The 12,500-nt window shown below is 48.2% G+C and overlaps 1 protein-coding gene across 6 annotated transcripts in view; it reads right to left on the bottom strand.

The window, feature by feature from the left end:
* magi1b (membrane associated guanylate kinase, WW and PDZ domain containing 1b) overlaps positions 1-12,500 on the bottom strand; it is a 132,508-nt gene that overhangs the window by 10,467 nt on the left and 109,541 nt on the right. For 3 of the 6 annotated variants that reach the window (XM_076268852.1, XM_076268856.1, XM_076268855.1), the window contains 5 exons: positions 11,104-11,371; positions 6,801-6,892; positions 5,844-6,036; positions 2,991-3,296; positions 1,236-1,403 (listed from right to left, as the gene is read on the bottom strand). In XM_076268852.1, coding sequence (XP_076124967.1) covers positions 1,236-1,403; positions 2,991-3,296; positions 5,844-6,036; positions 6,801-6,892; positions 11,104-11,371 — 1,027 coding nt within the window. The remainder of the gene's footprint in view (positions 1-1,235; positions 1,404-2,990; positions 3,297-5,843; positions 6,037-6,800; positions 6,893-11,103; positions 11,372-12,500) is intronic. The other 3 variants (XM_076268853.1, XM_076268857.1, XM_076268854.1) reach the window with 2 other exon arrangements.

Below are 12,500 nucleotides of genomic sequence, written 5' to 3'. Positions count from 1 at the left end.
GAGAGGGAGAGAGGGAGAGGGAGAGAGGGAGAGAGAGAGAGAGCGCGAGCGAGTGAGAGAGAGAGGGAGAGAGAGGAAAAATAGAGGAGAGAGGCATGAAAGGCATGAAGGCATTTCAAACATGAAACAAAGAGAACTACAAAAATGGAACTCTTCCAAAGTCTTAGAGCGTTGGCTTCTCCAACTTTCCCCTGAATAATTCCTGTTTTAATTAAAGTGGAGTAGAAGGCCATTTCGACAGCAAGCACTGTGTATAAAGGATGCGGTGAGTGTGTGTATGGTGTGTGTGTGTGTGTGTGTGTGTGTGTGTGTGTGTGTGATGTTTGCATGATTCAGTAAAGGGTAGCCTGCTTTGTTGACTATGCTGTATGTGTATAATTGTGTGTGCGCATCCGTAAAGAGTAAACTTAACTATGTTGTTTAACTGTGTATGTGTGTGGGTCTTTAAATCAGCAAACATAGTTGATTATGTTGCTCTTAAGTGTGTGTGTGTCTGCATCCATGTGTGCGTCAAACTTCATTGTTGTGTTTCACTTGTCTTTTAGGCTTAATCTGGCATCTTCACAGTCTTCAAAGAAGATTAGAAGTGTGTGTGTGTGTGTGTGTGTGTGTTAATTGAGCTGAAGTAGAGGCATGAATGTGTGGTGTAACAGATGAATTGTTCTCCTCAGCTTTAAATGCAGACAGGCCAGCTACTTGAGCACATGACAACCCCCCCCCCTCCAAACCACCACACACACTCCATGTCCGTCTCATCCCTGATCTCCATCAGAGTGACATGCCAAGCCATCGTTATCCACACAGCTCCTTATCTGTGCTGTCTCACAGGTCCCACAGCCCAAGTATAGATGTTGTTATTCTGTAGTTGGTTATGCAACTTAAATGCTGGATACATGGGAAGCCAATGCACTGTCTCCAAACCACTTCCTGTTCTCCAAATATAGAGATCCTCTGAGCGTCCAGATGGCTCTCTACATCTCCTCCCTCTTCTCTTTCTCTCTCAGCCTTTTCCCAACATTTTCAAGCGACTACTATGAATTCTGTGCTGAGTCGACAGATTCCCTAACTCACACACTTCTTAAGTGGAGAGAAAAGACTAATACATGGAAATCAGTTCCCTAAATGCGTGACTTGTGGAAAGAAAATAGGAATATTTCCTCCTTCACTTGCACTGCATGTGAACTTCTCCCTTCTCCACTTTCCCAAAAGTCGAATTCTGAAGAAGTCGGACTCACCGTCCCCTGGGATGATCCGGAGCGTGACGGTGTTCCCGGCCTCCTTGATCAGGTTGACGATGTCCGAGTGGGACTTGTTGGTGATGGAGCAGCTGTTGACGGCCAGGATGCGGTCGCCGACCTTCAGCTTGCCGCACCGGTCAGCTGGGCTGCCCTCGATGATGCGACCTATTTTGTGGGGCATGGCCACACATGCGTTTCCAGCTTTGTTCAGCACCAGCATTTCAGTGTGTGTGTGTGTGTGTGTGTGTGTGTGTGTGTTTGATGATTTTTTTATAAAGGAGAAGGTGGGACAGGAGGAAGGAGGACGAAATGAAATGGAGAGGAAGGGAAAGGAGGAGGAAGAAGAGAAAAGGAAACAGAATATTAAAGGGTTAGTTCACCAACGCCACCAAGCAAACTGATTAGGTACAGCCCACCTGCACACCGGCCGAAAGAAAGGACTGATTGACAGAACAGATAGGCAACATGTTTAAAACACCCACCCAAACGCAGTCACTCAGAAACACTCACACAGTACTGAAACATCAAGCTGTCTACTGCTTAGGTAAGTGTTTAAGTGTGTGAGTGTGTGAGTGTATGAGTGTATGAGTGTATCAGTGTGTGCTCGGTATGGGAGGACCATGCTACAATACTCAGCAACACGGAATGACAGTGTTTTAAAATAACATTGTTATACCCGTCATGCTCTCAGAACTACCTCCCTCTGCACTCACTGTGAGACATTAGATCTGTTTTGGCAGAGGGTTCTTTTACAGTTTTAACAAGTGGCTCCAGCTAGCTGTGCCTCAAAGACAAGGAGCCAGCTTGAAGTCCGATGCAGACACACACACACACACACACACACACACACACACAGACACACACAGACACACACACACACACACACACACACACACAGACTGAGAGCTTCAGCCCGCCGGTCTTTTCTGCCTATGGTGCACATCATCAGAGAGCCCAAGTGTCTGAGGCCTCTCGTTATATAAAGCTGCTTCTGCTTGCTTTCACCTCAGCCTCAAACCGACAACTACAGAGGCTTCCGCGATACGCCCTCGCTTTCACAGCTTGTGTTGATGTCATCAGGAGTGTGTGATTTTTAATGCGTCGAGCAAACAAGATGTATGAGGGGGGAAAAAAACTCACCTGCGGAGCATAGACACTTCACCCTTCTAATATCATTCCCCCCGATTTTCTAAATAAGTTCTTGTTTGTCTATGTTTCTCATCACAGGAGAAGTGAAGGTCCTGATACAAGAAGAACTACGAAGTGAGAGCCCAGTCCAGCACCACAACCCACAGCTTGTAAAAGGGGCAGAAAGAGTCTCCCACAGACAGTGTGTAGTGAAGGTGGCAGGTAAGCCAAACTACAAATAGCCAGAGGTCCAACACAGAGCTCAGCTGCAGTGGACAGTACAGTAATGCAGTGGAGGACACCAGGCCATGCAGAGAGAGAGAGAGCTGGAAGAACGTCCGATTCAATGGGTTTGTGACTGTGCATTTTTGTGTTCATGTATGTGTGTGTGTGTGTGTGTGTGTGTGTGTGTGTGGCTAACACCACTCACATGGAAATTACATTAATAAAACCTTCCTCAACTTCGAAATTACAATCAATGCAAAATGTATGAATTTTTCATTCTTTTCTTTATACGAAGACTAAGAATTATACTGCACTGAAGAAAATGTCATTGTTTGTCTGGATGTGTGTGTGTGTGTGTGTGTGTGTATGTACACACACAAGAGTGCGTCATGATCTTACCAAAGGTGGTGCCCGCCTCGGGCCTCGAGACAGACGAGACGATGACGAAGCCGAAGCCCTCATTCTCCCCGCGGCGGATTTCCACGTCGTACGGCTGCACGGCCGTGTTGACCACTGCTGGCCCCGGCCCTCCTCCTCCTCCGCCGCCGCTGCCGATGCCGCTGGTACTGCCCGAGCCGGAGCTGACCGTGTTCAGGGAATTCTGGGAGCCCTGCGGCGTGCGCTTGTCCTCGGTTAGCGAGGGCGCGTGGTTGCTACTGTGGTGGGACGAGGCGGGCGACGGTGGCACCTCACCGTCCACTTTCACTGAGGAAGATGGAGATGACGAAGAGGACGTTAAAAAGCTGCATCTCAATACCACCCCCTAACACCTTCCACAATACCACCCCCTAACACCTTCCACAATACCACCCCCTAACACCTTCCACAAATACCACCCCCTAACACCTTCCACAATACCACCCCCTAACACCTTCCACAATACCACCCCCTAACACCTTCCACAAATACCACCCCCTAACACCTTCCACAATACCACCCCCTAACACCTTCCACAAATGCATATGGATTGTGTCTCAGGTGTTGAGGCAGTGACCCAGTGTGCAATACATGGCCACCATAATAGCAGAGTCCCGGAGAATTAGAAATGAACTGCGACTTGATCTCTCTCTCTTCCGCCTCGGATTCTTTGCCCATCTGAATCTGAACTTCCAACATCAGGCAAACAGACGTCTTAAAATATCAACTCGGCTCCTGCGGACTCTCCAGAGTGGAGACTGAATGAGCACTTGGGCAAAAAATGGATGGTTTGAGAAGTCTGTGTAACAGAAAATTAATAACAAGTTCATTTAGCCTTGTGCTTAGCATGGTTTTGATGCGTGTGTTTGAAACCCTCATTAGGTCAGAAGAAAAATGACAGAATCAAAATGTACTTATATTCGAATGCAAGGAATAGGCCTACAGCATGAATTACAGTACAGTATGAGCAAACAAATGCTATAAAATAATCATAAGTGTTGAGTTCTCTAAAATCTTATTATAATTCTCTTTGCTAATGAGATCCTTTTTCGCATGATAGTTTAAGTTCAGAGACACTGAGAGTGGAGAGAAGCTGCCGGAGAGATTAACTGAAGCTTAGATGGATTTGAAACTAACTTTCCCAGGAACATAGATTGAGACACACAAGAAAATGGGTTGGATAAACGGATGGTAAAGTAGCCTGTAGTGTGTGTACACATATAGTGTAAAAGGTATAGTGCATTAGTACATAAATATCAGGTCATGTGTATGTTTATGAGTGAACCAAGTAAAGATGCCAAGCAATAGAAATATATGTTCCCTGCACAGTGAAATGTACCTAAGATGAGCATCAATGAAAGAATAAAAGTAAGTAATGGGTGGAAAAATATAGATGGAGAAGTGATGATCAAATTTGTTTAGAATGTACAGTAGGTAGCCAACATGTTTATTTCACGGTGTCAAGTAATTTGCTTTTTTTGTCATATTGTGATTACACCAACTACAACATGATTCTAGCTTCAGCCCTCAACGAAGAACATTTTCAAAAGCAGCCTCAAACATGAAGCTGTTGCCTTACCAGACGAGACGACACTGCGATAACAACATGCAGGTCTATGGGGGAATGTGGCTGTGCTATCTGCAGAGCTCTGACCTATTTTCCCACCATCTACAGTATGTTCGTGTTTTAAGGAGTGGAGAAAAAGAAGGATGCATCAAAAAAGGCTGGGGTCTTCGCCGCTTATGGACTAGCGTTATGAGCTCGGTGGGAACTAGTCCTGTCGTTCTGTCTGGTCCTCCTCGTCAACTCTGTGGGCGCGGCAGAGGTCCAAGACTCCTTCAATCAGGTTTATGGACGGCTATTTATTTGCCTCAAGGCTGGGGCACCTCATCGGCCATTTCCCCTTCATCTCCTAGACCCTTGATAAGATAAATCTCAGTGTGCGCTTTGATTTCCACTGCTTGAGCTGTGAGAAAATGAAATATGCCAAGCACACTGCGAGGTGCCCTACGCTCTCTCTCTCTCTTGGAGTGTTACATAGTTAACTGACAGCTGTAGAGAGAATAATTAGGAGGACTAAGACTCCAGCGTTCTCCCATTAACATGTGCTACAGTAAGACGTCTCATTTAAATAAAATCTGTCTGGTAAGGAGAGAATAATTAGATCACATACTGCATTATTCAGGATTCTATTAAAAGCTCTGAGCATCACGGACGTTGGAGACGTAGCGAAGGGACAGAAGGAAGAAAAAAAATCTCACACGAAAAGAAAAAGTTTAATACGAGCGCCAGTGAATAACACCTATTATCCTGTACCACGCAAATGCCAGAGAAAAGCCACGCTTCTACAGGCTTTGCATAATGCGGCGCTTTACAATGCACCGGATCGGAAACTCGGCCTTTGAGTTCCCACAATGCTAATATGTACCAATTTTTCATGGCGTCAGCAGCGGGCTCGCTTTTTGCCATGGCGACAGCACCCAGGTCCGTAGCACCACTGGTGATTCTGGATAGTTCACCTGGCAAGGTGTGTGCGAGTTTATAATCACTGCAATGCACCTTACTTTGGATTATAAACAGCTTCAACGAACATTTAAAAGTGCTCCAATATGGTCCGACTAAAGGGTTTTACACGGGCATAAGGTTGCGTGTGTTGGTGTCTTTTCTTACCTCCGAAACCTGACTTGTGTGTGTTGGTGTCTTTTCTTACCTCCGAAACTTGACTTGTGTGTGTTGGTGTCTTTTCTTACCTACCTCCGAAACCTGACTTGTGTGTGTTGGTGTCTTTTCTTACCTCCGAAACCTGACTTGTGTGTGTTGGTGTCTTTTCTTACCTCCGAAACCTGACTTGCGCCTCACGGTCAGGTTGACGTGGCCCTGCTTGGCGGCCTGTTGCATGAGCTGCACCACCAGCTGATGGGACTTGCCCACCACCGCCGTGCCGTCCACACAGATCAGCTCGTCCCCGGAGCGTAGCCGGCCGTCCTCGTCAGCCGCGCCGTACTTCACAATATGGCCGATGTAGATCTGAAAGAGGCGGAGCCGGAGCAGAGGAGAGGAGTTGTTGTTTTTAAGCGAGCTGGCTCAGTGCCTGGCATGATCGTCCCATGGCGTTGCAGGGGAAACAGAGAGCACCTCATCCAAGCAAATCTCAGTGGTCTGCTTCAAGCCTTTGTGCGGCTGCCAGCAAAACTAGCACCTAATGAGCAAACCTCTCGGGTGCTTGTGTGTTGTGTTACATCACACCCTGCACTGCACGAAGCAGCACATGAAAAGGCCGGGGAAAGTTGCTTTTGGACTGCTTGAGATATGGGTGGTCTGACAGATATTTTTTCTCTCTCTCTCTCTCTGATAAACTGAACTACTGGACATCAAAGAGGATAACAAGCGACAGAAAACTGTTTGCCTTGGCCAAATGTTTTGCTGCCAAAAAATGAGGGCAATAATATGGTGTGCAGCAACAGCCAAGAAAATGGATCGTACCGTGAAAAAAAAGTCAGTGAAGTCTGTACATAGGATGGTCTATTCAATTTGGAAAGAAAACTGTCTTTTCTGACAACAAAGGCAATCATCGATAGGTTGGGTACACCATCAGAGATAATGACAGAGATAATTATTCACTCTTTGAGAGAAAATGGCTTTTAAAATATCAAAAACTCCAAACCTATTTGAGATGGTTACATAAGGTTTGTATGGCTACTTGTGAAAGCAGCAGAGAAAAATATATATATTTGCTATAGTTGAACAAGCAAGAAGGGTTTGGACAGAGGTGGATTACGTAGGTCACTTACTGGTTCCCCGGGTTCATTTCCTCCCAAAATTCTGAACCCGAAGCCCGTGTCCTTCCTCCACAGGAAGATGTCTTGCTCCTGAGAGTCCGGTACTGAAAAGGACACAAGACATACGGTCAGTACAAACACATTGAGAACCAGAGGTGGACCTCCCAGCTACAGACCACAAAAGTCCTGCCATCTATTCCTTCTATTAGGGTTTAGTGATCAGCCCATCTATCTGGCTGAAGAGTTGTACTATTTATGATCAGCTGGTTCAGTTAATGGTTAACACATTTGTGGCAGGACTTTTACTTCTGGAGGCCAGGATGTCCAACACGTTTCGAGCGACGGCACCCAAGTTCCACGTCCCCGTTTGCATCCTGTGGAGTGGCAACAAGTGCAGGGACACTAGCAGACACAGGGATCTAACGGCCAAGTGGCCATGACCGCAGAGACAGCTCCTTCGCCTCGTTCCAATCAGACACGACCTCAATAAGGCCTTGAGTCTCGGCTCCATCGATCAGGAATTCAATCAGTCCGACTCAATGTTCCCCACTCTCTACGAGGCAGCCCAGGTGCACAGAAAAACAGGACACAAGCGATAGGACTCGGATATGAAATGCCACCTCAATGACTCATAATAACAAAATCTATTTTTTTGCTGGCAAAGCTACATTCTTCAGGGGTGGAGCAATTCGCACAGGGTTATTATACAGATGATTACATAGCACTCGTTAATCGAGTGAAACAAGAGGACAGGATCCTGTATTGCGATGCTCAAGAGGAGAGGATCCTTTATTGCGACGCTCAAGAGGAGAGGATCCTGTATTGCGACGCTCAAGAGGAGAGGATCCTGTATTGCGACGCTCAAGAGGAGAGGATCCTGTATTGTCTTGTGATGCTCCACATGACTTGTTTAATTAGCGGGAGAACAAGAGGAGAGGATCCTGTATTGTCTTGTGATGCTCCACATGACTTGTTTAATTAGCGGGAGTCGCAGTAGCATCGCCACGGGGACACTGTCGATGCAGAGCTATGTTTGCCTTCTCCAGAGCGCCATGGCGATCAGCCGCTCTGTGATGATGGGGTGGAGGTTCAGGAAGGGAGGACGAGCAACACATGATCCATTTCATGTCACATCACTCAGGGCAAGTGACAAGGGAGCTACCCCCCCCCCCCCTCTCTCTCTCTCTCTTGCTCTCTCTCTCTCTCTCCTCCTCCAAAAGCAGCGCTAAGCCTGCAGAGAAGAGGAGGCTGCCTGTCTGCGCTGTATTAGCAGCGAGGGGCCTCTCCGGCTCATGGCCTCACCTCCACGGGTTGGCAGAGGGAAATCAGGACGAGGCTAAGTAGGGCTGAGCACAGCCATCTCTGGCTTACAGGCCCTGGCAGCTCTGGAGCCATGGGGATCTACCACCAGGGAGAGAGGAGCTGGCGATGGAGTCCAGAATTCGGGGTGGGTGGGTGGGTGGGAGTTGGAGTGGGGAGGGGGAGGGGGAGGGGGAGGCAGTGCTCCACAGCGGGGAGATGGTGAAGCACTGGGGGAGTGGGGAGGAGACGGGAGGGAGGCAGACTGTGGGTCTGTTTGAAACGGAAGACAGCTGCCTACTGCCTCCCTCCCTACATAGAGAGCTGTCTCACTAGACATGACTTTGCTCCCTCCCTACATAGACAGCTGTCTCACTAGACATGACTTTGCTCCCTCCCTACATAGAGAGCTGTCTCACTAGACATGACTTTGCTGCCTCCCTACATAGAGAGCTGTCTCACTAGACATGACTTTGCTGCCTCCCTACATAGAGAGCTGTCTCACTAGACATGACTTTAGATTAAATGCATCTTTTAAAAATGAGCGTAGCACTCTAGAATCTTTGGTTAACACTACGGTATGACGTTAGCAAAGGCCTCACGTTAAACTAAATGAGCTTACGTAAGCTAGCAGGCTAACGGTATAATTAGTTTTACGGCCGGCAGATATATCAGACCAGACGCTATTAATGGTTACAACAATGGGATAATCAGATAGTAAATTGTTTATTTCTCATCTCAAATCTACAAATCTAAGCAAAATAAGGTCACACAAATGACATTTTAAACAGATTCAGCAGCCATTACCGATGTCATCCGCCATGTTTGTTTACCTTTCACAGCTGTTTCAGACGTTGCCGCAAGGGATTATGGGTAGGAGGGAGCATGAAGTGTGCATCGATGCTGCTTCCAAAAATGACCGAATTCTAAGATATCTTAGAAGGCAGCAGAATTAGTTTTTTCGGTTTCGAACCGCACTTGCTGCCTTGCTCCCCAGTTAGATATCTTAAAAGGCAGCAACTTTACCCGTTTCGAACACACCCTGTGTGTCCCGGCACAAGTGCTCCACAGTGGGGAAATGGCGAAGCGCTGGGGGAAGAGAGCGTGGGGCAGCGGGGAGATGGCGAAGCGCTGGGGGAAGAGAGCGTGGGGCAGCTGGGGAGGTAGAGCAGCTTGGGCTGCAATCTGTTCAGTGGATCAACAATTAAGCATGTGGTGAGAAGCCATTACTCTTTTCCGGAGAGTGCCCGGCACTCAGGTAGAGCGGGGCAGTTTCGCTCGCTGTGCAGTCCGCAAGACCAGCCGAGCGAGAGAGATGCCAGACAACCGTGCAGAAAACAGGAGGAAGAGAGGGACGAGAGAAGGAACGAGAGAAAACAGGAGGAAGAGAGGGACGAGAGAAGGAACAGAGAGCAAAGGAGATGGAGAGAGGCAGGAGGAGGGATGGAGACACAGAGAGAGAGAGAGAGAGAGAGAGGAGAGAGAGAGAGAGAGAGAACATGAGGACCAGGGGCAGTGGCGTCCATGACTCCAGAGCAAAACAAAATGGCTGCCAGTGGGAAACCAAAGGCTGGGCAATTTTCCCAGATCACTCCATCTTCATTTAGCTCTTGGAATGATTGCAGAGAAGTCACCAAATAGTGCATTATGGTGTACCCTGGCCTTTAATTCAAACTCACTTAGAGAACAGACTCTTAACGGAGCTTTCCGCCACTACTCAAGAGCTCGCTCTCCTTCCTGTGGGAGTTTGGCGAGCCATCCAACAGATCTTTCAGGCCTATAGGAGACTGTGGCAGGTCATCGGTCTCTCTCCATCTCATCTGTCTCACAGCTCTGCCTCAACAAATGATCTCAAGGCTGCCATTTGGCTTTGCCTTTAGCACAAAAAGTCCACCAAAACCGAAAAAAAGAAGGTGGTGGTGACTCCCATCTCTCTCTTTCAGAATAAGAGTAGGAGAATAAGAAACTCATTCTTATTCTCCATGTTCCCTTAAAATAAAAAAAATCAGAAACTCTCACTATAAGTAGCAGTACTGGACCCCGGTTCTGCCTCGTTCCGGTTCTTCAATAATAGAACAGCACCATGTGACGTGCACAGAGGGAGGTGGTAAGGGAAGGAATTGGTGGCTGAAAGAACACTCTTCTGATAACACTCTCCTGATCTCCTGATAACACTCTCCTGATAACACTCTCCTGATCTCCTGATAACAGCTCTGGGAGATTCCTGCTAATTAGGGAGACCCGCTCCCCTCCTTACTGAAGAGCCAGATGTAAACAAGCACTGCGGTCTCGCCCGTCTTCCAATTACACACAGGGTTCTTTTTCGCCCAAATGGGGCTTTAAAAGGAGCACTGATGCGTGTGTGTGCGTTAATGGCGGCGTGGAAAGCAGGTGTTCAAGGGCGACACATCCACATATAAAGAGCACAAACTTGGGTGAGGAGAAAGAGAGGGGGGTGGGGGGTGCGAAGGGACAAAAATAGGTGATGAACTGCCGAGTCGGTGTGAACGTGTCCCCCTTTTCTTCCGGGCGGCATCTGACCGCGCTCACATTTTACATCAGAGCTCGGCCGGTTCAAAGACGCCACATCGGCCGCTGCCCTTCACTTCAAACGGCCTCCTGCAGCCCCACTCGAGATCACACCTGGACCGAGCGTCCCGCTGCCACAGCTCAGACGGAGTTACTTAGCCCCACAGGTGAGAAACAGGAGTAGTGGCAGATGCTTTAACAGCTGCACCAGCAACCAAATAGTGAAGTAAGTATGCTGGTGAGTAAGTAAGTAAACTAGTGAGTAAGTAAGTAAGCTAGTGAGTAAGTAATTAAGCTAGTGAATAAGTAAGCAAGTAAATAAGCTTTATTTGTTATTTATACAGTGCATTTTGCAGACATGAATCACAAAGTCAAAGTGTTAGCCAGTATAACGGCAGGTACAAACCCGGAAGAAGGAAGGAAGAGGAAGAGGAGGAGGAAGAGGAAGTCAGCGGCATGCACCCTCCACCAAAACATAATTACTTACGCCTACTTTCATACATGCTCCTGGACTGCGCCCAGATCTTGAAGGGGTCCGGCTTCTTCTGGACGGTGCCGTCGGCCGCGGGCGGCGCCGGGTCCTGGGGGGGCAGGCCGGGGGGGGGATGGGCATGGGGTGGCGGGGGCGGAGGGGCGGCCGTCTCGCTGGTCGGGTGCTGGGCGGCGCGAGCCGGAGAGTCACTGGCGTGGACGCTGCGCTGGCTGGACGTGCTGTGCTGCGAGCTGCCCTGGCTGTCCTTACGCTCCAACTGCTGCTGTGGCCATCCAAGAGGGAGAGAGACAGAGAGAGAGATGGAGAGAGAGAGATGGAGAGAGGGAGGGAGGGAGAGAGAGAGAGAGGGAGGGAGGGAGGGAGGGAGGGAGAGAGACAGAGAGAAATGGAGAGAGAGAGGGAGGGAGGGAGAGGGAGAGAGCAGAAGAGACAGAGGCCGTGAGGAAGAGTGTAGCAGGGGAGAGAGAAGAGAGGAAACAAAGGATGAGATGGAGATGGAGAGACAAATGGAGAAAAAACAAATGAAGTAACCAAAGGAGAGAGAAAGAACAGGAAAGGGAGGGACAAATCAGAGAAAGAGGAAGAGAGAAGTGGGGGATAGAGAAATGGGGGATAGAGATATGGGGGATAGAGTGAGAGAAGGGCAAATCCAGATAGAGAGACACAGAAATATATTAGGAGTTTGAAACGAAGAGCAAGAGAGGGCACAATGAAAGAACACAGAGAAGAGAAGGATGAGAGAGCACTAGAGATGGAGAGGAAGATACACACACACAGAGAGATAGAGACAAAGACACACACACACACACACACACACACACACACACACACACGAGTAGACTCAAAGAGGAGAGACGTAGAGCCCAAATAAGGCTCTAGATGGACCGATACGCAGGACAAAGGCTTAATGGGGGGAAGCTACGAGGGAGTGAATGGGAGACAATCAAGCGTGCTTATTGCCGAATCTCCTCGAGCCTCGCCGCTTAGCCGCTGGACCCCTTAAATGCCGTCCATCTTGCCATGTGCAAGAGGAATTTACACCGAGAAATGCAGCTCCACATCTTCAATACCAATGCCAAGGCTCCCGATCCCATTTCAGTTTCAAACGCCTTGTTTGTATTCATCTTTCCTTTTTCAGTGCATTTGATGGCAGGCCCATGGAAAACATGCAAATCCATCAGTCAGCAGTCAGCTGATGCTATTTACAGGACCAGAAATTCCCCTGCTCAGAGGGACAGTCAATACAGACACCCTCTTAATCAAAGCCACACACTGACCTCATTATCTGTAACAGCGCTAATCAGTAGATAACTCTACATGTTCCCCGTGGTGTGCTGAACAAAGCGACCAAAAAGATCATAAAAAAGATCAACAAGCAGGTGGGGATCGAA

The sequence above is a fragment of the Alosa pseudoharengus genome, unplaced genomic scaffold, assembly GCF_046254945.1.
Source record: "Alosa pseudoharengus isolate Yale_2024_CS ecotype anadromous, Long Island Sound unplaced genomic scaffold, YU_APseudo_1.1 YU_APseudo_1.1_scf_5, whole genome shotgun sequence".
Classification (NCBI taxonomy): domain Eukaryota; kingdom Metazoa; phylum Chordata; class Actinopteri; order Clupeiformes; family Clupeidae; genus Alosa; species Alosa pseudoharengus.
Note: the sequence above shows the minus strand (reverse complement) of the source record. Positions and strands in the feature narration are given on the sequence as shown.